This window comes from Dama dama, chromosome 33 (genome assembly GCF_033118175.1).
Source record: "Dama dama isolate Ldn47 chromosome 33, ASM3311817v1, whole genome shotgun sequence".
In the NCBI taxonomy this organism is placed as follows: Eukaryota; Metazoa; Chordata; class Mammalia; order Artiodactyla; family Cervidae; genus Dama; species Dama dama.
The window spans coordinates 44,708,571-44,730,940 of NC_083713.1; the positions used below are offsets into that span (position 1 = coordinate 44,708,571).

The following is a 22,370-nucleotide window of genomic DNA, read 5'->3' on the forward strand; positions in this document are numbered from 1 at the left end:
TTTCTAGAAGTTGAAGGGAAGAGTCCATTTCCTTGTCCTTTTCAGCTTCTAAAGGCTACCTACAGTCCTTGGCTCATGGCCCTCTTCCTCCATCTTCAAAACCAGCAATAGTGATCAACGTTCCCATTTCATATCACTCTGACCTCTTCTGCCTCTCTCTTCCCCATTTAAGGACCCTTATGATTACATTAATCCTACCCAGATAATCCAGGATAATGTCTCTATTTTATGGTCAACTGGCTAGCAACCTTATTTACATCTGCAACCATCCCCTTTGCCATGTAAGGTAACATGTTCAAAGGTTGTGGGGATGAGGACACAGATTAATTTAAAGAGGCATTACAATGTCCACACTGTGATTGTAAAATTATTCTTTTAAATTAACTTTTAGAATAATTACATTGAATTGTAGTAAAAAAAAAAAAATGTGCTGAGGATTTGTTTGCATGTAGTTTCAATGTAGTCAAATGCTATTTGTTCACTTTCTATTACTTTTATTATTAGAAATCCCTTTACAGTAAGTCCCTTACAGACAAACCTTCAAGTTGTGAACTTCCAGAGATATGAATGTGCATTCCATCACTGTCAGGGAAGAGTGAAAGTGCAGCTTGCTCTCTCTTTCCTCTTGCAGACGATCCTTCAACTCTACAATCGCCCATCTCCTCTTCCTCCTCCAGTCAGTAACCCTTCTTGCCCATTCATCTGATGTCAGCCCCTGTATGCCAGCTCTTGTATGTACTACTGTAATTTTCAAGTACTGCACTACAACATTAAAATTGTTTTCTTTATTTCTGCTTGTCTCTTATGTATTATTTGTGTGAAAAGTACTGTAAACCTTTTATAATACAGTACTATATTGCTGGTTGTGTTAGTTGGGTACCAAGGCTAACTTTGCTGAACTTACAAACAAACTGGATTTATGAATATGCCCTCAGAACAGAACTCATTTCAATGTAGGGGATTTAAGTATGTATTTGAGTCTAGATATTATGATTCATTTATGGAATGGGTTTTATTTTGATATATGACATGGGATAGGAATCCAACTGTGTTTAATTTAATCCAGACAAATTATGACACCATTTATTCTGTAACTCATCTTCTCTTCGATTGATTTGTAATAGTTCTATTTTCTAACTTAATTGTTAAGCACACCAGAAGATATGTGGTCTATTCTGAATGAGAATGTCCTTACACTGTACACAAAAATCAACTCAAAATGTATTAAAGACTTAAACAAAGACCTGAACCTGTTAAATTCCTAGAGGTAAACTTAAGTGTTAAGCTCCCTGACATTAGTCTGGATAATGATTTTTCTTGTATTTGATACAAAAAGCAAAGGCAACAAAATGAAAAACAAGTGGAACTACATCAAACCAAAAAGTTTCTGCACAATAAATGCAACAAAATGAAAAGGCAATTTGTGGAATGGCAAAAAAGGTTTGCAAACCATATATCTGATTATGTTTTAATGTTCAAATATACAAGGAACTCATATAACTCAATGGGCTTCCCAGGTGGTACTAGTAGTAAAGAACCTTCCTGCCAATGCAGGAGACCTAAGGGATGTGGGTTCAAACCCTGGGTCCAGATGATCCCCTAGAGGGATCCTGGCAACCCATTGCAATATTCTTGCTTGGAGAATCCCATGGACAGATAAGCCTGGCAGGCTACAGTCCATAGGGTTACAAAGACTCAGACATGATTGAAGTGACTTAGCACAATACATACAACTCAATAGCAAATAAACAAATAATCTTTTAGAAAATAGGCAAAGAACCTGAACAGACACGTGTCAAAAAACATATGAATGGGTGACAGATATGTGAAAAGATGTTCAACATCACTAACCATCAGGGAAAGGCAAGTCAGAACCATAGTGAGATATCACCTCACACCTGTTATGATGATTATTATCAGAAAGCTAAAAGATAACAAGTATTGACAAGAACATAAAGTGCACTGTTAGTGGAAATGTAAGTTGGCACAGCTACTATGGAAAACAACATGAAAGTTTCTCAAAAAAACAAAGTTCCTCAAAAAAAGTGGGATTCAGCAATCCCACTTCTGGGTATATATACAAAGGAAAGGAAATAAAATCACTATCTTGAAGAGATATCTGCATTTTCATGTTCACTGCAGCATTATTCACTACAGCTAAGATACAGCAACAACCTAAGTGCCCATCCATGGATAAATAGATAAGTAAATGGTTAAATGCACACAAGTATATACGTACATACATTGGAATATTATTAATCCTAAGAAAAGAAGGAAATCCTGCCATCTGCAGCAAAATGAATGACCCTGGAGGATATTACGTTAACAAAAATAAGCCAGGCAGAAAAACATAAATACTACATGATCTCACTTATAATGCAATCTTAGGGTCAAAATCACAGTGACACAGAGTAGAACAGTAGTTTTCATGGGTTGGTGGGATAGGAAAAATGGGGGAAAAACCCATCCAAGGTACAAACTTTCAGTTATAAGATGCTGCTGCTGCTGCTGCTAAGTCGCTTCAGTCGTATCCGACTCTGTGCAACCCCATATACGGCAGCCTAGCAGGCTCCTCTGTCCACAGGATTCTCTGTGCGAGAATACTAGAGTGGGTTGCCATTTCCTCCTCAGCTATAAGATACATAGTATTAAATTCTAGAGACCCAATGTATAGCATGATGACTATAGCTAGTAATAATAATATATTGAACACTTGAAACTTACTAAAAGAGTAGATCACAAGTATTCTCACTACCCTCCCCCAAAACACAGTAATGATATGAGGAGTTGGACCTGTTGATTAGTTTGTGATAATCAGTACACAATGTATACATATATCCTAACATCATTTCGGCTGTATACTTTAAAAATAATACCATTTTATTTGTCATTAATACTTCAACAAAGCTGGGAAAAAATATGTTTGGAGGCAATTTCACTTGTCTGTGGTAATTACTTTTGACAGTCTACCCTGAAACAATAAAATATAAGCTAAGATTAAGAAAAAGCAAGCATGCCCCACCAATTTTTCTCTAAATGCCTAAGTGCTATCCAAAAAAAAAAAAAAATCTTTGAACATAATAATATGGGTCAAGAAGAGACATTTAACATTTAGGGATTAACAATTTTAAAACAGGGATGGGATAAAGCTCCGCTATTTTTTTTCCCCCTTGGGATTCTCAATTGTCTAAGTCTTCTAATATTGAAACTAGCTTTTAATATATCATGGATGTATCGTCCAGAATTTGGATGAAGTTCAGCAATGCCACTCCATGAGCTCCATAGAGGTTAAGTACAAGGTAGCCTCTCCAGCAAAGGCTTTGCAGAATGCAGTCAGATTACTAGATGGATTCATGAGCTACCAAAGACATCATGAGCTGAGAAGGACAAGGAACTGGTTGATAACTATCAAAGTGAAAGTGGGTCACACAGCAGCCTGCAAAAAAAAAAAAAAAAGAAGAGAGAGAGAGATTTGGAAAGCATCACAAATGCTCCACTTGAAGCAGAGTATTACGGCTCTGGGTTGCTGAGAGACACGTAGTGCCTAAAAGAGCACCCCAGCAGGGAGGACTCAGAGTTACTGCGCACTGTGAGTGTGCGTGACATGCTGAATGCAGGCAGACTGCAAGAAGAGGAACAGTCATGGCAGAGGAAGAAATGATGTTTAAAGGGTGTAAATGCCTTCTCTGGCCGTTTTAGTCAGCTTCACTGTAGAGATACAGTCCTCTCACAAAAGCGTCTAGCACCATTGAAGAAACTAAAACCAAAAGTGCAGGCTTACCTTCTGGATGCTGCCTTCTGTGAATTACAAAACAAAGTTCTGGAAATGAGGAGCCACCTCTGTCACTGGGCTACAAGGCATCTCTGGTGTGGTTTATTTAATATCGTAGGACTGTATACTCTTCATGGAGGCTCGTTTATCTTAATAAATCTTAGCACTGTCTGAAGAGATTCTTTCTAAAATATGACTTTTCTCTCTGCTTAAAACTCTTCAGTGCACCCCTCTGGCTTACAAGTGGAAATCCAAATTCCATAAGACAACATAAAAGCCCTCCATGGTCTGGCTTCTCTGCACTCTTTAATTATTCTCCATCTTGTAGTGGTCAGCACTCCAACAATACAAAATTGTCTGCAGATACACAACAGTATAATGCACCTCCTCACACCTTGATGCGTTCAGCACTCTTCACCTGGCTAACCCCTCTCATACTTATCCTTCTCCACCACTTTCCCAATGTTCCAGTAAGAATTAGATGCTCTGTCCTATCTCTCCTACTGAACTATGGTCTACAGTATTTGTCTCTTTGTTGGTCAGCAAATTTGGAAAACTCAGCAGTGGCCACAGGACTGGAAAAGGTCAGTTTTCATTCCAATCCCTAGGAAAAGCAATCCCAAAGAATGCTTACACTACCACACAATTGCACTCATCTCACACTCAAGTAAAGTAATGCTCAAAATTCTCCAAGCCAGGCTTCAACAATACGTGAACCGTGAACTTCCAGATGTTTAAGCTGGTTTTAGAGAAGGCAGAGGAACCAGAGATCAAATTGCCAACATCCGCTGGATCATTGAAAAAGCAAGAGAGTTCCAGAAAAACATCGATTTCTGCTTTATTGACAATTCCAAAGCCTTTGACTGTATGGATCACAATAAACTGTGGAAAATTCTGAAAGAAATGAGAATACCAGACCACCTGACCTGCCTCTTGAGAAACCTGTATGCAGGTCAGGAAGCAACAGTTAGAACTGGACATGGAACAACAGACTGGTTCCAAATAGGAAAAGGAGTATATCAAGGTTGTATATTGTCACTGTACTTATTTAACTTACATTGTAGTGTACATCATCAGAGAAGGCAATGGCACCCCACTCCAGTACTCTTGCCTGGAAAATCCCGTGGATGGGGGAGCCTGGTAGGCTGCAGTCCATGGGGTCGCGAAGAGTTGGACACGACTAAGTGACTTCACTTTCACTTTTCACTTTTATGCATTGGAGAAGGAAATGGCAACCCACTCCAATGTTCTTGCCTGGAGAATCCCAGGGATGGGGTCGCACAGAGTCGGACATGACTGAAGTGACTTAGCAGCAGCAGCAGAGTACATCATGAGAAACACTGGGCTGGATGAAGCACAAGCTGGAATCGAGATTGCTGGGAGAAATATCAATAACCTCAGATATGCAGATGACACCACCCTTATGGCAGGAAGTGAAGAAGAACTAAAGAGCCTCTTAATGAAAGTGAAAGAGGAGAGTTAAAATGTTGGCTTAAAGCTCAACATTCAGAAAACTAAGATCATGGCATCCGGTCCCATCACTTCATGGCAAAAGATGGAGAAAGTGGAAACAGTGGCAGACTTTATTTTCTTGGGCTCCAAAATTACTGCAGATGATGACTGCAGCCATGAAATTAAGAGACACTTACTCCTTGGAAGAAAAGTTATGACCAACCTAGACAGCTGTTAAAAACCAGAGACATTATTTTGCCAACAAAGGTCTATCTAGTCAAAGCTATGGTTTATCCAGTAGTCATGTACAGATGTGAGAGTTGGACTGTGAAGAAAGCTGAGAGCAGAAGAGTTGATGCTTTTGATCTGTGGTGTTGGAGAAGACTCTTGAGAGTCCCTTGGACTGCAAGGAGATCCAACCAGTCCATCCTAAAGGACATCAGTCCTGAATGTTCAATGGAAGGACTGATGTTGAAGCTGAAACTCCAATATTTTGGCCACCTGATGCAAAGAACTGACTCACTGGAAAAGACCCTGATGCTGGGAAAGATTGAAGGTGGGAGGAGAAGGGGACAACAGAGGATGAGATGATTGGATGGCATCACCGACTAATGGACATCATTTTTAGTAAACTCCGGGAGTTGGTGATGGACAGGGAGGCCTGGCATGCTGCAGTCCATGGGGTCACAAAGAGTTGGACATGACTGAACAACTGAACTGAACTGAACTGGTCTGCCTTCCCAGTTACTGGAAGTTCAGAGACTACATCTCTTAGTTCTTGTCTGAGTCCTTTCAGGATGTTATAACAACAGTATCATGGACTCTGACTTAAAACAGCAAACGTGTATTTCTCATGGTTCTGGAGGCTGGGGAGTCTAAGATTAAATTGGTGACAGGTTTAGTGTCTGACAAAAGCCCTCTGCCTGGGTCAGAGATGGCTGCATTCTCCCCACAACCTTACATGGTGGAAAGGGGTCTTTTTTCCACAGAAAAATGACCATACTTTTAATTCTGTACAATCAAACAAAACTGAAAACAAAGAGGGATTATATTCAGCTACAAGTAGTGGATAGCATCCATAGTTTTACTGATATAAGGAAGGGCCTTTTCTTACATAGAAAAAGTGGGTCAAAGTAGCCACTTCACAATGAACCAGAAAAACAACTTAGCAACTAAACAACAGTCTTTTTCTTTTTTTTTTTTTTTTTTTTTTTGTAATAAGGGCACTAATCTCATTCATGAGCGTGGATCCTTCATGACCTAATCACCTGGCAAAGGCCCTGCCTCCTAAAATCATCATATGATGGATTTCAACATATGAATTTTGGGGGGGACACATTCTGTCCATAGTAGCTATATACCCATAAATCAGTTCAGTTCAGTTCAGTCACTCAGTTGTGTCCTACTCCTTGTGACTCCATGAATCGCAGCACACCAGGGCTCCCTGTCCATCACCAACTCCCGGAGTTTACTCAAACTCATGTCCATCGAGTCGATGATGCCATCCAGCCATCTCATTCTCTGTCATTCCCTTCTCCTCCTGCCCCCAACCCCTCCAAGCATCAGGGTCTTTTCCAATGAGTCAAATCTTCGCATGAGGTGGCCAAAGTATTGGGGTTTCAGCTTCAGCATCAGTCCTTCCAATGAACACCCAGGACTGAACTCATTTAGGATGGACTGGTTGGATCTCCTTGCAGTCCAAGGGACTCTCAAGAGTCTTCTCCAACACCACAGTTCAAAAGCATCAATTTTTCAGCACTCAACTTTATTCACAGTCCAACTCTCACATCCATACATGACCATTGGAAAAACCATAGCCTTGACTAGATGGACCTTTGTTGGCAAAGTAATGTCTCTGCTTTTTAATATGCTATCTAGGTTGGTCATAACTTTTCTTCCAAGGAGTAAGTGTCTTTTAATTTCATGGCTGCAATCACCATCTGCAGTGATTTTGGAACCCCCCAAAATAAAGTCTGACACTGTTTCCACTGTTTCCCCATCTATTTCCCATGACATGATGGGACCAGATGCCATGATCTTAGTTTTTTAAGCCAACTTTTTCACTCTCCTCTTTCACTTTCATCAAGAGGTTTTTTAGTTCCTCTTTACTTTATGCCATAAATAGTCCATACCAATTTCCCAAGTAAATATATTAATTATTTGTCATAAAAATCTTGGGAGGGGAAAGAGAAATGGATGGACAGATAAGGAAATTGAGCAGCGATATTGGTAACTGACTTGCTCAGTGACCTATGTCACACTGACTTTTAAAAATGTCTTTAAAGATATATGTTTTTCCATTGCAGAATCACAGATGTGCATTCAGTAAAGGTTGAATGACTCCTATTGCCACTATTACCAGTGTGTGAATACAGAAACAACACCACTCCTGCTTATTATCTGAAAATAGGTGACTTTCACTGTCTCCTTCCACTGTGTGTACACGTTTGCAGAAGACATAAATCTTGTAAGTTCAAATACAAAAGTCTAAATTTAACGTGCTATGGGAAAGATTTTGTTTTCCTTTGCTTCCAGTCTGATTTCTCCTTCATATTTTTATATGTTCAAGGAAAACAGTACACACTTGTCCTATGGAAATGGAAGATATAATCCTGCCTCAGATTAATTGAGTTGAAACTGAGAAATTGGACAGATTGCATCTTTCATGCCTCTTTGCAGCCACCTGCTTCTCCCGGTTTGGAGGCTGGTACAGGCCCTATTTCTCTAATGTGGGAAGGGGAAGCACCAGCGACACTGAAGGCTCTGAGCAGCTTTTTCACTTTTAAAGTCTAAATCATGCAGATTTTAAACAGTGGGCAGAAAATCAGGATGAAATAGTGACCAAAAAAAATCTGTGGAGGCAAAAACTGCCTATTCTGCAAATCTAAAAATAGGATGTCACAGGTCTACAATGTATCATTCCGAGAACCTCTCCGCATGTTCAGTGGTCAGGGATTTTTAATCAAGCTTGGGGGTGAGTTATTGCATGCTTTTCTTGGCCCTTTATTTCAAAAGCAGTAAAAAGGTATTAACTGATGAGAACATTGTGGCTGCTACTTACCTTATTACTCTATGTGCCCGTGCCCTGAAAGAACACTCTGACTCAAAGAGGTCACCTGTGGAACACAAGGACAATCTTCACTCTCCTCCCAGAGAAGGAAATCAATCGTCACCAGATGGCCCCAGGTCAGAGGTCCAGAGAGTGTATTTAAACACAAGAGGAAGGAAAGACTCTCATTGTTTCCCTCACTTGCTGACTGTTTTTCCCTGGAATTAACAAAGTAGATGCAAAAATCAAAAAATAAATCAGACAGATGCAGTCTCTATACTTTAGAAGTTTTTTTTTTTTCTTTTTTTTTTTTTTAATTTTTATTATTATTATTTTTTTTTCCAGTGGGTTTTGTCATACATTGATATGAATCAGCCATGGATTTACATGTATTCCCAATCCCGATCCCCACTCCCACCTCCCTCTCCACCCGATTCCTCTGGGTCTTCCCAGTGCACCAGGCCGGAGCACTTGTCTCGTGCATCCCACCTGGGCTGGTGATCTGTTTCACCATAGATAGCATACATGCTGTTCTTTTGAAATATCCCACCCTCACATTCTCCCACAAAGTTCAAAAGTCTGTTCTGTATTTCTGTGTCTCTTTTTCTGTTCTGCATATAGGGTTATCGTTATCACCTTTCTAAATTCCATATACATGTGTCAGTATGCTGTAATGTTCTTTATCTTTCTGGCTTACTTCACTCTGTATAATGGGCTCCAGCTTCATCCATCTCATTAGGACTGGTTCATATGAATTCTTTTTCATGGCTGAGTAATATTCCATGGGGTATATGTACCTCAGCTTCCTTATCCATTCATCTGCTGATGGGCATCTAGGTTGCTTTCATGTCCTGGCTATTATAAACAGTGCTGCGATGAACATTGGGGTACACGTGTCTCTTTCAGATCTGGTTTCCTCAGTGTGTATGCCCAGAAGTGGGATTGCTGGGTCATATGGCAGTTCTATACTTTAGAAGTGTAAGTTTAAAATTTCCATTAAAAATGAAAGTTTACACATTTTACTGTAAAGAAATTGATACCTGAAATCCCTTAAATTCTAAACATTAAAATTTTGTGTTATTATTTACATTTTATAGATATAAAGCAATACAAATACAAAAAAAACTTTTAAAAATAAAAATAAGTAAGTGTTAATTGCTCAGTTGTGTCTGACATTTTGCAACCCTCTGGATTATAGCCTACCAGGCCCCTCTCTGTCCATGGAATTCTCCAGGCAAGAATACTGGAGTGGGTAGCCATTCCCTTCTCTGGCAGATCTTCCCAACCGAGGGATCAAACCTGGGTATCCTGCATTGCAGGCAGATTCTTTACCATCTGAGCCACCAGGGAAGCCCCAAAAATAAAAATAATAATACATAAATAATAAATTATGAGTGAGGGAAAACATTTTAAGTTTAGAAACATAAAAAAAATCTCCCATCAGCCCATAACTACCAGAATACATAACACATACTATCTTTGACGATGGTAGCAATTCACCAGACAATTTTTTTGCATGGGTTCAGGGGCCTATCTCAGTCTGTTTTCAGTGAATTCTGGGAAACACACTTCTTTCTATTTCATAGACAACTAATTCATTCTTTAAAAAAAAAAAAAAAAGAATAGTATAACATATATAAAGAGCTGCATATATTTGACATATACAATTTGATGAGTTTGGACATATGTAAAGATCCGTAACACCATCATCACGATTAGGGTAACAGACATATCTAACACCTCTCAGAGTTTTTATGTACCCCTTAGTTTTGTGTTTTGTTTGTTTTGTAATGAGGACCCTTAACATGAGTCTACCCTCAATGAATTTTGAAGTGCATGTTACCTTGTTGCTGACAGTAGGCTATGGCTATAGAGTAGATATGTATAACTTATTCATTTGGCATAACTAAAACTTCATACTCATTGACTAAACTCCTCTGTGTCTGGCAACTACTGTTGTCTCTGCTTCTATGAGTTTTATTATTTTAGACACCCCATATAAATAGAATCATAAAATATTTCCTTTTGTGATGGGGTTATTTCCCATAGTTGAGGTGGGCTTTATGTATTACTAGGGTTAGCTTAACTTTGTACATGATTTTATTTTCATCTCCACACTAAAGTTTTATGGCTAACCAAGAGAATGAGAGCATAGATGTATTTGCTGGTGTGAATGGACCATCTGCCTACACCATTCACTGCTCACCATTCTTCTCCTAGATCACCCAAGCAATTTACAAGATGGATGTGAAAGGTCTCCTGGGGTGTCTTATTGCTAAATGTCTTCTGGTGGATTGCTGTGGATAATCTATATAATCTAAGATCCAGAATAGCTTTCTTGTACCTAGTAAGGAAGCAAACTCAAAGTGCTGGCTACGCATGGGCTGATGTTGTATATAAAATGTAGATATGTCTACTAGAAAAACTATTAATCTTATGGTAGCAATGCTAGACTGTTCTTAAAATGAAAATCCACACATGACTTTGCAACACTTTCACATCCTGGTTTGATGTCTTAGCAGATGTTATGGGAGCATTCTGCAAGGCCATTAAAGCTAAGCCAGGTCAAAGTGTATGTCTCCAGTGAGCCAGCTGAAAAAAGCTTCTGTGGTAGAGACTTGTCTGAACTTGTGTCCCAAAGATGGGTCTTACATGGAAAAACTTAAATATGTGCTTTCCCTTCTAAGAGAAAAAGCAATGAAAGAAATCACAAATGGAAATGTCAGTGTATTTACATATGTAAGAAAGTCCCATGTACCCAAAAAGTATATAGCCTAATTTAAAAGGAAAGGGAACTGAAAAAAAATTATAAATTCATCATGCTTAACGTTAACATATTTGACAGACTTGTTGTGTACATGTGTGCTCAGTCACTCAGTCATGTCTGACTCTTTGTGACCCCATGGACCCACCAGGCTCCTCTGTTCATGGAACTTTCCAGGCAAGAATACTGGAGTGGGGAGTCATTTCCTCCTCCGTGGGATCTTCCTGACCCAAGAATTGAACCCACGTCTCCTGCATTGGCAAGTGGCTGCTGTACCACTGAGCCAACCTGGGAAACCCTATAGGTTTGTTACAACTCAGTAAATCAATACAAATATAAAATATCAAATGAGAAATAGACAAAGGATCTGAATCTTAATATAAAGGTTACAAAGCAGGATATACAGCTCTAAAATGTGTATGTAAAACCATTGGCTGCTACAATTGATAATACACAACTTCAACAAGGTACCTCCCCCCCCCCCCCCCATCAAACATGCAGTAATAATTTTAAAAATCATATGTGGTGTTCAAGAACAGCATTTACTAAGGGATCCATCACAGGCCCACTGAAGCAGAATCCCAATGGATGAACCCAGAAAGTAAGTTAGGGAAATTCTAAATTCAACTGGCTTGCAACAGTACCTGGGAATCAGTCATTTCCCAGCCCAGTCTAGGCGATCTTAAGACAGGATAAGTTTGAGAACACTGCTCTGACCAGTGGTTTTCAGTCATAGCTCATGTATTGAATCACCTGGGAAATTTTAAGAAATATAGACACTTAGGACCTACACTCAGAAATTTTGATTTAATCCTTGTGGGTTTGATTTGGATATCAAAAACTTTAAAAGCTCTTTAGGTGTTTCTAACAGTAGCTGAAGTTGAGAATACCTACTCTAGAGGGCATGATAAAAATGTAAAATTTGCATGCTTTTCAAATGGTAGTGAAGATTGGTAATACCTTTTTTTAAACAAACAATTTGGATATGTGCTACTTTTTTCTTAAAAAATACTGTTATCACTGAAAATTGCAATTGTGCAAATTTATCCTATCAAATATTAATGAGCAAAAATATTCTGTAATTGATTCAATAACAATATATGAAAGGAACATAACTACAGAGTAATGGTTTATAAACATTAATGAGCAAAAATATTCTCTGTAGTAGATTCAATAAAAATATATGAGAGGAACATAACTGAAGAGTAATGATTTATAAACAATAGTATCTTCAACAATGAAGTACTACACACTATTAAAAATGTGCATATGATAATTAATACAGGGTTAAGGAAAAAAGCAAGATACAAACTGTATTTACAGTACAGTCAAGACTAAGTTAAAATAAGCATAGCAAAAAGATAGGGAGAAAAAATACTCTAAATTTCTAAGGGCACCAATCTCTAAGCCATGAGGAGATGAATAGTGAGGTCTGGGGGTTATTTTCCCACTTCTATGAATAGTAGAAATTTGCATAGTATCTATGCTAGATCTAATTAAAATAACATAAAATTTACCATTTTAACAATTTTCAAGTGGACCACTGAGTGCCATTAAGTACATTCATATTGTTGTGCAAGCATCACTATCATTTATCTACAGAACATCTTCATCTTCTCCAAATAAAACTTCATACTTCTCAGTTAAGCAATATTTTACCATTACTTTCTCACCCTAGCCTCTGATAACCACTATTCTACTTTTTGTCTCTATGAATTTAACTATCTTGATATAGATGGAATCATACAGTATTTGTGCTTTTGTGTCTGGCTTATTTCACTTAGCACAATGCCTTCAAGAATTATCCATGTTATACTATGTATCAAAATTGTATTGCTTCTTAAGGCTAAATAATAGTCCATTTTTTGTATATACTACATCTTCTTTATCCTCTCATCTGCTAATGGACATTTGAATTGTTTCTACCTTTTGGCTACTGTGAATAATGCTGCTATGAATATGTACAAATTTCTATTTCAGCCCTTGTTTTCAACTTTTGGGTGAATATACCTAAAAATCAAATTTCTGGACCATATGACAATTATATGTTTAATTTTTTGAGCAAGCACCATACTCTTTTTTTCCACATAGGCTATACCATTTTACACTCCCATCAGTAACTCACAAGGGTTCTAATTTCTCCACATCCTTTCAATTTTTTCCTTAACAAGGTTAATCACTTCATATGGCAATTTTTCTAAAATGCATCACTCACTTTCTAGCCTTCTTGAAAAAATAATACTGAACAAAATTTAGCCTTTTTTTTAAATGAACTATACAATTGTTGCCTCCTCAAGAGCTACTGCAATATATTTTTATCTAGTAACTATTTTGTTTGATGACTATTTTATTTAATAATTATTCTCAGCTATTTTCATGGATTAGATCAATCCTTTCAACCTCCTGTGAAATATCATCTCCATTTCACAGAAAAGTAAATAATATGAAGAAGTAAAGGAATTTTTCCAAGATCACACAGCTAGTAATTGAGGACAGCAGGATTCAAAGTCCATGTCTTTACACATTTTGCTAGACTCCTAACCATCTAAGAATGTTTGTCTCTGTATTTAACATCCCCAAATTAATACTGTACACTCTTAGAAAATTTGTGCATGTTATGTTATTTAATGTTTTATTCTGTTTTTCCTTCTGTTTGTTACTGTTGTAAAAGCAGCTACCTTCAGCCATTTTCTCCTCTGCAACCCACATGTTGATACTGATATCCTGTAATCAAGAAAAAAGAGATAGAAGAGAGAGCTAAAACTGCATGAGAAGTCCAACTGCACAGATTTGAGAGAATTTGAGGGATCAACCTCATGAGAAAAAGGAATGAGTTTAGGTATTTGGCTTTCATGATAACTATTTTGGTAGTTTGATGGTCTGTTTGGCTTATTTCTGGCTTTCCTCTTGTGTTCCAGGTGTTGTATGAATGAATATGAGTGCCTGCTCTTATTCCTATTTAAATTGTGTAATCTGGTATAAATTATTTTTTGAAAGTTTGCCCCAAAGTAATAAATATCCGTTAGGTGTATGATATTCTCTTTTAAAAAAATCTCTACTTACTATATTCATGATATACACAGAGACAGACTCAAGGAAAAGATTTTTGATATTGCAACTGTCTTTTCCTACATCAAAACTATTCAAACTATAGATCTAATGCCCACTGATCATAGAGGCCCATCAACATCAGCCTGGGATATCTTTATTGAATTTTTTATATGCTATAGATATATTTTCAGTAAAGAATAGATACATGTTTCTTTCCTTGTGTAACATGTATATTGTGAAATAATAAGGATTTAACTTTTTGAAATCAAACATCCTGCCCAATAAAGTAGAAGTCACTATAAATAAAAATAACAGTGAGTCATATGTATCAAAATCCTTTTATTTGAAGTGAATCACCAGTACCAACACATTACCCCATTTCACATCAATATCTGCTTTTCCAGAAATCAAAGTTTCTCTATATAAACATTTCTTAAAGAATTTTTTTACATCTTTAAGATTTTTCTAGAAAATAGGTGAAAAACAAGAGTAAAGCTGAAAGAACATTTTTCACTCAAAATACCAAAGGGACAGATAAACAATTTCTATAGAAAACTTCTACCTATCCATATCCCTTTAAGTCCAGTTATAAGTGTGTGATAAATGTTAGTTTTCTACTACTTGGTTTATAGCTAGTTTCCCTGTAAATACTTTGAGCAATTTTATCCAACAAAATCAGACTGGTGGCAGTGTGAGGCGGGGTATAAAGGAACAAAACTACATTCCCAGAGAGCTGAACTAGTTGATGGGAATCGCAATTATTTTATCCACAATTTTGTGGCTGTAAGTAATTAAAGCTGAAATAAAATAATGTCAGAGTGTTCCATTATTTCTTTTAAAAATGTACTCCTCAAATCTACAAGTTTAAAGATACAAAACCTTTGAAAAGTGAAATAAGTGTTAGTCATTCAGAAATGTCCAACTCTTTGCAACCCCATGGACTATAGCCCACCAAGGCTCCTCTGTCCATGAAATTCTCCAGGCAAAAATACTGGAGTGGGTTGCCATTCCCTTCTCCAGGGGATACTCCCTGACCCAGGGAGCAAACCACAGTCTCCTGCATTTTGCAGACAGATACTTTACCATCTGAGCCATTAGGGAAGCCCTCAAATCTAGAAGTTTAATGATACAAAACCTCTACTGAATGGCAAAATTTGATCATTTTTTTTATAATAACTTCTGACTAAAATAGTAGTATTGTTAATATCAACAAATATACTCAAATTCTGAAATGATTCAATTAACACTTTTAGGAACTTTTTGTAACCAGACCTTACAAATGTATCATAATTCTCTTTGTTTTTGTCACATAAAGAGGTGGCTACAGTCTATAATTAGTTGTACCCAGCTTCAACTAAACACACAATCCTGTGCAAGTTAATATCCTTCTGTGTGTGTGTGTGTGTGTGTGTGTGTGTGTGTGTGAAGTTGCTTCAGTTGTGTCTGACTCTGCAACCCACTGGACAGTAGCCTGCCAGGCTCCTCTGTCCATGGGATTCTCCAGGCAAGAATACTAGAGTGAGTTGCCATGCCTTCCTCCAGGGGATCTTCCCGACCCAGGGATCAAATCCATATTTCTATGGCTCCTGCATTGGCGGTTGGGTTCTTTACCACTAGCACTATCTGGGAAGTCCCAATATCCCTGTAAGTGACCTCTATTCTCCACCTTTTGCTTTTCTAAATTCTAACTACTTGCCTCTACCATTCATTGTAGTATTGCTTTATATTATCTTAAATTCTTCTATAATTTTTCACATACGCATTAAGTTTTACTGTTAAGTACCACCCATATTAACTAAGACAGGCTGAATGTATAGTGAGATTTAAATAATTTTTTTCCAATCAATAAATAATAAATTTGTCCAAAGAAGAAATTATTGGGACTGGAGCATTCTTCAGGGCAATTATAACCATGGGAAATTAGAGCAATAAACCAGATGAATTATGGATGAGGCCCAGAAGCCTAGGTCTTCAGCTGTGAAACAGCCCTCCAAAATAAAATTAGCTACTTAGAAGCATCTAAACTTGTTGACGCTGGTATACAATCAACATCCCAAAGTTGAAAACTCTTCACTAAAATACAGTTCACTCTATTTTATTGTGGTCACAAAGTAGCACAAAACATTTAAGGAAAGCTTTGAACATGTAGTAAATAATGTTTGGGGAGACAAAAGTCAGAGGGTTTAACAAGCAAATATAATGGAATTGAGAATAGAGCTGAAAATGGCAGGACAGCTACTTTGTTTTAATAGAAATTTAATAAATGTATTCTATCAAAAGTTTGAACTGGGCTTCAAGTTACTGGTTTCCAGCTGTTACAGTTAAAAGAAAGAAGAAAGGAAGGGAGAGAGGAAGGAGAAGTGAAGGGGAAGAAAAAGAGTAGAAAAGATTAAAAAAAAAAAAAAAACCCTGACGTATTCTTCTAGAGCTCAAGAAACAATCTGACAGGTTTGTAACATTTCACTGAAACCAGAAGCAGAATCATAATAGACTGAAGTTTCAATCAGGCCCTTTAAACATCTGTAGCTTCGTTTAAAATGACTAGGGTGAAATACATCAGCTTACGGAAAATGGGGAGATCTTCCAGGAGTTGGCCTGTGTTCTAGGTGATGGGTGCTGATGAGCAATTCCCTTAAACAACTGATTTACTGCCAGCAGAGAAAAACATTGGAAGCACATCCAAAAACTCATTTGCAATTGAGATTACAAGAGTAGCCATTCTGTCCACCTTCGCCTCCCTTTCCAGGGAGGTGACCCTGTTCCTGGCAACCACAAAGGCCACAGAAGAACCCTTCCTTCCCTAAACCCTCTTCTTTTGCCCCAAGAGTCTCTATAAAATCTGCCTTTCTCTGTTTTCCAATCGTTTCCTCTCTCCCTCGTTTTCTTTCTTTCTCTCCTTCCTTCCCTCCCGGCTCGTCGCAAGCGAGACAAAGTCAGGCACAGGCGGCGGGCCCACGTATTCGCTGGCACCATCTGGCACCTGCGATTCATCGCCACTTTCCCCCTCCCAGAGGTGAGAGGGGCGGGAGGCCAAGGACACTTGTGTGACCCAGTTTTTAGGAAACTTTCAGTTGGTCGCAACCCTTCCCCCACCCGAAACTCTTCAATCATCCATCAAGCCAGAAAAGCCAGAAAAGCGATCTCTGCCTAGCCTTGGAGTAGGAAAAGAGGCGAAGCAAGAAAAAGCAAGGGGTCCGCCCCATTCGTTTCCCCCACCGCCCAGCAGCGGCGGGCGCAGAGCAGCGGCGCGGCCAGAAGGGGCCGCTGTGCGCCCAGAGAGCAGCCCCGCCGCCGCCGTCCGCACCTCCCACGGCCCGGCTGGCCCAGCCCCGCCAAGTTCCAACAGCCCCCAGTCGAGCGAGCGCCGGGAACGAGCACCGCCCGGGCAGAAGCACACGGCGCAGACCAGCCAGACTGAGGCGCGCGGCGGGAAGGCTCCGGCGAAACTCCCACCAGCCGGGGACTTTGGAAAGAAGCGAGCGAGCGGTCCCCGCGCGCGCGAGTCCCCAAGTGAGCGCTCAGCTCACCTGTTTCTGCCGCGCCACCGCCTTCCCACCCCTCGGACCCTCGCCTGCCGAGTCGCCCGCCCGCGATGAATCCGGCGCTGGGCAACCAGACCGACGTGGCCGGCCTGTTTCTGGCCAACAGCAGCGAGGCGCTGGAGCGCGCCGTGCGCTGCTGCACCCAGGCGTCCGTGGTGACCGACGACGGCTTCGCGGAGGGCGGCCCGGACGAGCGCAGCCTGTATATCATGCGCGTGGTTCAGATCGCCGTCATGTGCGTGCTCTCGCTCACCGTGGTCTTCGGCATCTTCTTCTTGGGCTGCAACCTTCTCATCAAGTCCGAGGGCATGATCAACTTCCTGGTGAAGGACCGGAGACCGTCTAAGGAGGTGGAGGCGGTGGTCGTGGGGCCCTACTGACCGGTCCCCGGCCCCCGCGGCAGCCGCCCCTCGCCTCCCCACTTCGCCAGCCCGGCCGCGCCCCCTCACCATGCGAGACTGGGCGAAGCAAACCTGTCGGAGTCAGTTTTTTCTCTCGACTTCTGCCTTTCGGGATGAAGCGAACCCGTTTATCGCTCGCCCTCTGAAAGTCCCCAGGCCTGGCAGTAGGAGAAGAGAGCCCTGACTCTGGACTCAGCAGCAAGTGGCAAGAGAAGGCGAATAGGGCGCAGAACTTTGGAAGCTGCCACTGGCGCAGAATGCGGGGACACCGACCCAGGCCAAGGCCCCTTTCCACCCGCAGGTGGGCCAAGCTCGGGGGGGCAGTGGAGAGGGCGGGCAGGCAGAGACCAACGGCATCTATTGCCTGGTGACCGGAAAAGTGACCCGCATATACGCCACTTAACCGAACTAACGGGGACACGCAAACCGTGGCCAGGTTCGCGCCCATTCCCTCCCGCTCCTTGCAGCCCTGGCAGGACAGACGATAAAATACCTTTGATTGATTGTAACGTGCCGTTTAAGGGGTTTTGTGTGTGTGTTTGCTTGAATACGAATATTTGATAAGTCTTTTTCCGTCCTGGTGGCCTGTTTCCCTGCCTGGGGGTTAGAGTTTTGTGTTAGGGGAAGGGGTGGGGGGAAGGGGAGCCTGCTAATGTGAATGGGATGAGTTGTTTCTTTTATTGCATTTCCAACTGGGTCTTTGGGGGGCGGGGTGGTGGGGACTGGCACTCCAGCTGGCCCCGGGGCAAAGATCCGGAATGGAACTCCTAGCTCGTGACTGCACGGTTTACACCACAAAAGTGCTCTTGACATTCGTGAAACCGTTTTGACTTTTTTTTTTTCTCCTTATTTAAAATTTCCTTAATAAATGCAACGTTTAAGTGTTTTGTTCCTGGCCTCCTGGTGGTCATTCTGCACTCCGGGCCGAAGGGAACGGGCGACGCTGACGGGTCAGGTTACCAGTCCGAGGTGGAATTCGCTTTGGCGAGCTGCGATTCAACTCGGGGATCCTACGCAGGCACGAGGGTGGGAGCGAGACAGAGAGGCCCAGGGACGAGTGCCCTGGCCAAGCCTCAGGCCCTGGAGCCGTCCTGGAGGCAGCATCCTTCGTTTTCCCTTTCAGTTAATATTTTATATTTCATTTAGGCTCAGCGCTCTGAGCCAGGCGAGAAAACGGAAGGCCCCCGCGGGAAGATTACACTTCCATGCAGGGCTCCGGTGGGAACACAGGGTTACACCGCTAATGAAAGAAAAGAGACGGCTTGGCTAGGCTTCAGGGAAGGCATCTTCTCCTGACCAACGTCAGCAAGCAGGCGTCAGGGTCCTGATTAAAAAAAAAAAAAAAAAAAAAAAGACGAGGAAAAGTAGTTCCTAAAGTAGAGTGACGGAGTGACGCTGATTCTCCCCGGGGTACACCATTGTTACTAAAACAAGACGTATATTGTCTTTGTCATATTACCTTTTATATCTGAAGGGCGAAATTCAAAGATAAACGCGACCTGGGTAATCAGTCCCAGGCCCAGCCAAAAGGTTCAGGGGAGTTAATCGAGGTTCTGAATGTCAGAGATGTGCGTAACCCAAACTTGGAAGTTGGCCGGAGAGGAGCTACAGATGGTCTTTGGGCTCAGAAATTGAAGGGGATATGGAAAGAAAAGTCTGGAAAACTGTGAATATGAAAATAACCCAAAGGATACAATAGCTTCGAGCTGAAACTTGACAACAGTTTTTGAGCAGTTTGTTTTTACACCTGGGGTAGGATCCTAAATATTTTCAAGAATATAAACAATCCTCTACTATGGTATAGCAATTAAAGGCTTCACTGTAGCAGATACAAGGTGGACTAAAATTAAAAACAACAACAACAACAATGAAGTGTCCTATTTAATTGAGAAGAAGCACAAGTGGTATAAACAATGTAAGTGTCTGAAGGGTTGGGATCAAATGTTTGTATCCCTTAACATCCTGTCCACTCAGGCATCTGTTTCACTCCCAAAGTAAATCTTTGTCTATGTCCGGATATGACATAGAATTTGTTTTTTTTTGAATGCTAATAGATATCAGGCTTGAAAAAGAGAGGATTTTGAAGTTTTGCCTATTGTTCCTGTATGTTCAGCAGGTAAGCATTTGCTTGTTTTCTTCTGTCTGGGCAGGGGGAGCAGGGGCAACATGTATGTAGTCAAGAGTGAGTCATGGAGGGCACTTTAATTTGTTAATGAGTAAGATAGGAAATGGACACTTTCTATTCTGTAGCTGGTTTCTGTGGCACCGAGTTAATCTGCTGTCTCCATGTTTCAAAGAAAGCAGAACAAGCAGTTCACTCAGGGACAAACCAGACATTTAAAATTAAAACTCAGTGTGGAAAATGATTTGGGATCAAAAACCAACCTACCAAGATTCCTACCAAGTGTGTGGGAATCTTCCACTGTGCTCTGCTGTGTACAAGTTATCTGCTTATGGTGAGTTTCAGACACAGAAAGGTCTCAACCTGCAGGTCAGTTTGCATTTGTATAGAAGAGCCTTTTCTATTTAAAGCCAAATCCCTGAAAATTGGGAGGGGGGAGCAGCTGCCAGGCCCCCTACTATTCTCTCCTCTACTAATGCTCTTAAATCTCTACTATCACTATGGTCTTTCTCCATCCTTTTTCCTTTTAATACTTCTTCACAGCACTTTCCTCTTCCTTGCATCTCAAAGGCAAAATTTATAGTTTTTCCTTAACTATCCAAATTTATAGTTTTTCCTTAACTATCCAGATTTATTGCCTTAACCACCAGAAACTGTGATAGTCGACAAATCAGAACCTGCAAAATTTAGCCCTTAAATAGAAAAGTTATGTGAACAGAGTTCTGTAGTCCATGATCTATGCATTATAGGCAAATGCACATGATCTGAAAATATCATAGCCCTGGGGACCATTTCCTGCCAACAGCTCCTCTCTACAGCCTTTAGATCCATTTGTTACTTAGATGCCAAGTAATTCTGGTTTTTATAGATGAGGCAATGTGTGCAAGAAGCTTTTTACACTCCCTATTCCCCGATGGCCACACGGCAACCACTTTCTCAGGCCCCACACCACTCCCTGTCTTACTCTGCCTTTGACTGTCTTTTATCTTGATCCTAACAAATGCATTAAGTGAAACTTTTAAATCCTGCCTAGTGTTTATGGGCATTGATCCTTTCTTACAGGTGTGCTATAAGGAAAGTAAGTTTTAAAAGTCACTTTCTGAGTTTCATGGAAGAAAACAATGTTGGACTTAAGAGATTGGGAATTGAGAGGGATAGATGCACACAGGCAGATTTTATCATCCCACACTCAAGTCCACCATGTGGTCAGTAATTAGTGGGAAGTCCTGAGAGAGAGAGGCAGAAAGATGGCTTCCTGTAAAAACTCGCTGGCTCTGGCAGATGGTCCATGGGGAGGCATCTGATAGTTTCTGAAACCCTTCTGGAAATACAGCAGAAACAGGGAGAGGATTTCGTGAGACACAGCAAGTGGATTAGCAGGGTTGTAACCCCTCAGGCTGTGCAGACAGCCCCGGATGCCTCTGAGCCTAATTGGGTGGCCACTACCTAAGTATCTTAGCCAATTGTTAATAAATGTTATTTTTCTAAAGATTGTTGCTATGACTTTACACTTTCTCTGAAAATGTATAAGGACTTGAGTGTTGAACCACTTTAGGCCTGCTTGAGGGAAGTCTAAGCATAACATCACATTATTGTGTTAAGTCTGAGACATGCTGGCTGGTGATGGATGATCCCTGCGCCTGTTTTCTGATTTTCAAGCCACCCTGGCTTCTCAAAGGATCCTCAGTCAGTCCTGTTATCATGTCTTCTTACACTAATTCTGAGTGAGGGAGGAAAAGGCACACTGGACGATGATGTAAGAAAGTTTGCTTCTTACATTTGCTTCTTACAAGTTCTCTAAGTAACTGAGAGCAATCAGCCCTAAAATGAGGAAGATGTGTTCTAAAAGGACATTCCTATTCTATGATTCTATTAATTTGTTCACTATTCCTATGTCTCTTAATGCGTTTCTCAGCTCACTTCAATAGGTATCTTAGAAATCTATTTTGTCTTTCCAGTCTTGTTCTTTTAGGTAGGAAACACCCTCCCCCTGAAGTCTCAGTGCTCCTCAACATGGGATGTTATTTACAACAGCCAAAGCAAAATTTCAGACCCTAGCCAGGCCTAGGTAGATAGCAGTTTCTATGCTGACAGGTCACACATAATCTAACTAGTGCCTTAAATATCCCAGATCTCTGTGTTCTCCCTGGAGGAAGCAATGAAAGGAAAGTCCAGTGAATTGGGGAGCATGTGATTAGCAAGTGGTTCCTTTAGCTC

General features: G+C 40.5%; 1 protein-coding gene across 1 annotated transcript; it reads left to right on the forward strand.

Moving 5' to 3' along the window:
• The first annotated feature begins 17,532 nt into the window (after window positions 1–17,532).
• Window positions 17,533–18,917, forward strand: RPRM (reprimo, TP53 dependent G2 arrest mediator homolog). The gene has a single exon (XM_061135243.1). The coding sequence runs from the start codon at window positions 17,681–17,683 to the stop codon at window positions 18,008–18,010; it is 330 nt and encodes a 109-aa protein (XP_060991226.1). The 5' UTR covers window positions 17,533–17,680; the 3' UTR covers window positions 18,011–18,917.
• Window positions 18,918–22,370: the final 3,453 nt, after the last annotated feature.

Excerpts from the sequence above, each read along its gene's own strand:
- RPRM (XM_061135243.1), top strand. The coding sequence starts at position 17,681 with ATGAATCCGGCGCTGGGCAACCAGACCGACGTGGCCGGCCTGTTTCTG.